Source organism: Aplysia californica, unplaced genomic scaffold, assembly GCF_000002075.1.
Source record: "Aplysia californica isolate F4 #8 unplaced genomic scaffold, AplCal3.0 scaffold00647, whole genome shotgun sequence".
In the NCBI taxonomy this organism is placed as follows: domain Eukaryota; kingdom Metazoa; phylum Mollusca; class Gastropoda; order Aplysiida; family Aplysiidae; genus Aplysia; species Aplysia californica.
The window spans coordinates 243722-248436 of record NW_004797917.1 but is presented as its reverse complement, the minus strand read 5'-3'; the positions used below and the strand labels follow the sequence as shown (position 1 = coordinate 248436).

General features: G+C 40.8%; 1 protein-coding gene across 1 annotated transcript in view; it reads left to right on the top strand.

Annotated features, from left to right (window-relative positions):
* Positions 1 to 2742, top strand: part of LOC118478529 — a 14751-nt gene extending 12009 nt beyond the window's left edge. Inside the window, exons 3-4 of the mRNA XM_035972322.1 lie at positions 1169 to 1222; positions 1537 to 2742. Coding sequence (XP_035828215.1) covers positions 1169 to 1222; positions 1537 to 1768 — 286 coding nt within the window. The 3' untranslated portion in view covers positions 1769 to 2742. The remainder of the gene's footprint in view (positions 1 to 1168; positions 1223 to 1536) is intronic.
* Positions 2743 to 4715: the final 1973 nt, after the last annotated feature.

Here is a 4715-nt window from a genome sequence, read left to right as displayed (position 1 = left end):
AGGGGGGGGGGGCTGTTGTGTACTTTAAAAAAAAATCTTTTTCAGTCAGCAGATTTTATCTAGGGTGCCATCTATTGTCTAGGAAAGCTTTGGTTCGAATTTCCAATGGAGCATTCTTAAACATGAGTTGTTTAAGGTTTCAAACTGGGAGGTCACAACTCTATAATAACCTTCCATGGGTGATTGGTGGGTGCTTTAGTGTGGTTGACTCCTTCATTCCGATCAAATATCTATCACTCTTATCTCTCCTCCTTCTTTTCTTTGAATATTAATCTTTTGTAAACCTCAATCTTCGGCTCTCGTCTGATATAATTGTGTTGCAAATGCAGTAAAACTTTAATTGAAACAAAAACCCTGCCCGTCCATACTGTTTGGCTTTTGATAGATTCTGTCCGTCTGTCCGTCCGTCCGTCCGTCTGTCCATCTGTCTGTCTGTCTGTCTGTCTGTCTGTCTGTCTGTCAGTCAGTCATTTCCATGCACTGTATAGCTGTTACTGCGTTGACGGGCTTGTTTTTACTCAGACAAACAAACTGTCCCCGTAGTTTTATGCACCCCGCATAATTATCAAAATTTGATTGATTTTTGCATAATTTCTGATTATTTTTTTTTATCATTCTTTGTTCAAATTAACAGAATCGCATAATTTCACATTTTTGGGCTCAGTTTGCATACATCTAATTTCAGAATTTTTTTTGCATAAAACCGCGGGGACAGAACAAACAGTCTCTCTCCTCATAAATGTAAATTATCACCATCGTCTGGTCACTCTAGCTGTGTTCATAACTTGCTGAAAATGGTGAAATGGTATAGGTTTAACGCCCTTATCAACACTATTAGGTTCTTTAAGAAGCGGGACCTCCGAATTCAACTTTCATCTATGAAAGGACAGAACCAAGTGGGAAATTTATGTAAAGTGCCTTCCCAAGGCAACAACGTTGGATTGAGCTGAGCCACGAACCCCCGAACCCGCAACCTCACGATTACGAGTCGGGTAGCCTAACCACTTAGCTACTGATGCCTTCTTTCATCCATTGGTGCCCTACGTGTTCCCACAACAGGCCTCCCATCTCCCCCAGTCTCTGCTTTGATGAATATTTCACATAAAAGTAAATGTCAAACAATGTTTATGTCAGAATTCACAATTGATCTATTTTTCTTCTCTTCCAGATGGTTCAACAAACCAGATCCAAATGATAACCGCAAAAACCCGTCGTTGCACGGGTAAGAATTTCGGTGGTGTTTTGTTTTCTTTTTTGTTTTCTTTTGTACTCTTACTTTTAGAGTTTTACCCATTTTAAAAATTTTTTTTAAGTTCACGATTTGAGTCCCCCAGTGTGATGTGTTCCAGTTCAGTAGCACCCCTTTTAGTATTTCACTAATGACTTATATTCGCTAATTTCTTTTAAAATTGAGAGAATTGTGAATTCTAGTCTTTAGCGAAAACAACCAAACAACCCAGTATATGTTGATGGACCATTATTGTGGGAATGTGCTTCTCTTTTCTCACACAATCAAACAAACAAACCTGTCCTCAGAGCCCGAATCAAGTCAGCCTTCGGTCTCCGTCTTGTGGAGCTCCGCACTGACCCTGAGGGCTCGGTGTTCCACCACTGGGAGTTCCTGAGCCAGACGCCGCCCACCGAGTTCACTCTGCGGAGGTCAAAGGTCAGCAACATGCCAGCAGACGTTAGCAGCATCACCGTCATGGCTGAGGACAGCTACGGCAACATCATGAAGAAACGGTTCAAAGTGGACGTCTTCGTGTGATCTCAGACCTCTCCGGGGCTCTATGAGGACCCATCGGCCAAATAGGACCCCATAAGTCGTACCACAAGCCTGCCTAATGCTCGAGGCACTTAGAAGGAGACATTGGCCCAACTCTAAGCTCCAGAATGTATCTCTGAAGAAATATGAGTGTAAATCTCAAATCTGTCAACAAAATGTTTTGTTCAAATCATCTATGTAAAACTTGTCTTATTTTCCGGTGTGTTCATTAATCAGCCAAATAATATTACTACATGATCTGAATTTTTTAAAAGTTGAACATGGGTCAGTCGGTCCTAAGAGATAGGAAACCTCTGTTCTGACCTCTCAATGAAAGAAGAGCTTTGTTCATTTGATTGTGCTCTTGCATCGCTTCGTGGGTGTTGTCTGAAAATAGACATGAGTGTGGCCAACATTGACACCCAGAGGAGACTGCTGGGCTCACCCTCCTCCTCCCCCTTATTTTTTTTTAAAAAAGTGCTCCTAACCTAGCAATATTGGGAGCTGAGTTCTACCACTACTGTTCAGTTCATTTAGGCCTGTGGTCCTGTCTGGGACATATACCCCCAACAAGAACTCTCCATGAACCCCGATCCTGGGCCAGTTTTTCTCCAGCTGTCCCCATGTAACCCCCACTTTTTTGTATTCCTTACCACCTCTCGGCGCCAAGTGTGTTCTTTGTCGGCCTCTCTTCCTTTTCCCTTGTGGATTCCAGCTTTGGGCTTGCTGTGTGATGCTAGGTGCTGGCTTTCAGAACGTGTGACAGATCCTTCTTCTAGATCATTTAAGGGTACTTCTTCCATAGGTCACCGGGGTCTTTTTGTTCATCCCAACGCTTATTGCGTCTTGTTCAGAACTTCACAACACCTCACTTAGACATCTGGGTGTCATGATATTGTACTGTGCCGAAGAGAGAGAAAAAGCCATTCAACTGTTTGGTTAGTAACAATAACAAAAACAATAGTAACAACAATAACAGCAGCAACAACAACCACAGCAGTAGAAACAACAATAACAGCAACAACAACAACAATGGCTGCAACAACAGCAGAAATGAAAATAGCGACGACAAACAGTTTCTTGGATATTGTGAGCCTGATGTCAGCGACAAAGTTCAGAGTTCAGGCTGTCTACATCGTCAGGTCATAGCACGGAGCAGATACTGCAAACTTTTTTGGAAATCAAAAATGTTGTTGAGAGTCTGAACTTTCAAGGGCTGTATGCTGTTGCCTGAACACGGAAACCTCGTTTACACCCTGTGATTGGAAATATGTGGTTTGAAAATTTTATTTTGTTTTGTTTGTGTGATGTTCTGTGGAGACTGTTTGATAAAATTCTAGGTCTGATGCAAGTCCAGATGTGGTGCAAGTCTGTGTGCTCCGGAGGAAAAGAATGAAATGTTTGTTCGAATGTCTAATTTTCTGATTGAGAGGAAGACCACGTAGAACCTGGAGAAGAGTCACAGGGAATGGTGTACAGATTTGTACAGAAAAATGAGAATACAGGAAATGATATCAAGTGAGAAAGTGTTTGTTTGAGGTCTATACCCTGATGCAGGATAATAAAGACTGTGATAATGAGAGTGATGATGAGAATGATGATGGTGGTGGGTGAATTTGGACCCATAGATTTAATAAATGTGGAATGTGTTAAGTTTTTTTTCAAAATGCTCTTGATGAGCTGGGGCAGGTCTGTAAAAATGTTTCAGGGACTATACCTCTTGTTTAGCAGTTTTCTGTGTGTTCTTTTTTAAGTGAGATGATGAATAAAATTATGTTTGTGGTGAATAGAAAGCAACCTCTGATCTAAATCAGTTGATAAGTGTGAGTGTAAGTTCTTTTTGTTGGATGAGTGCTATGTTGGATTATGTATGTGTTTACTAGATTGATGAGAGTTCATTTTAACAGAGACACTCTGTTTGAAGGTATAATGTAGTAGTTACAAACAAGTTCTATTTCTTGAATGAGTGTCATTAATCTAAAGAGTGAGTGTATGGAGGTTCATGCTCATGTCTTTTGTATTGAGATGAAGGTATTGTAAAGCACCAAGAGTTGTACTGCCTTCTCAAGTGGGGCTGTAGGAGCGATCGGCATTATTTTTATTATTATTATTATTATGAGGTATGTGTTTGTTGATCTGAATAGAGTTCAGTGTAAATGGGACATCTAATTTATACATAAATCTTGTTACTGTTATGGTCTTTGTTGAATTCTTTCACATTTGATTTGAGACTTCAAAGCAATGAAAGTTTTTTTAGATTGATTTTGTTCTCCTGAGATCCTCTGTGTTTTCTTGAGGAAATCGTTGTGAAACTTTCTTACCACATTTTGCACAGTAGTTCTCTGTCTCTGTGTCTGAATCCCATTGTTTTACCACATGTGAATTGCGTACAGTAGCTTTTACCTGTAAACCATGTCCCATAGAATGTACATGTGAAGTGTGTGCCGTAGACTGTACATGTGTAACACGTCCAGTAGAATTATCTGTGAAATGTGTCTCATTGAATGTATGAGTGAAATTTTGTCTTGAAGATTGTACATTTGAAATTTGTTTTGTAGTTTGTACATGTGAAGCGCGTTGTGTGTCCCATAGACTGTACGTGTGACGTGTGTTGTGTGTCCCATAGACTGTACATGTGAAGTGTGTTGTGTGTCCCATAGACTGTCCGTGTGAAGTGTGTTGTGTGTCCCATAGACTGTATGTGTGACGTGTGTTGTGTGTCCCATAGACTGTACCTTTGAAGTGTGTTGTGTGTCCCATAGACTGTATGTGTGACGTGTGTTGTGTGTCCCATAGACTGTACATGTGAAGTGTGTTGTGTGTCCCATAGACTGTATGTGTGAAGTGTGTTGTGTGTCCCATAGACTGTACGTGTGAAGTGTGTTGTGTGTCCCATAGACTGTACGTGTGAAGTGTGTTGTGTGTCCCATAGACTACGTGTGTTGTGTGT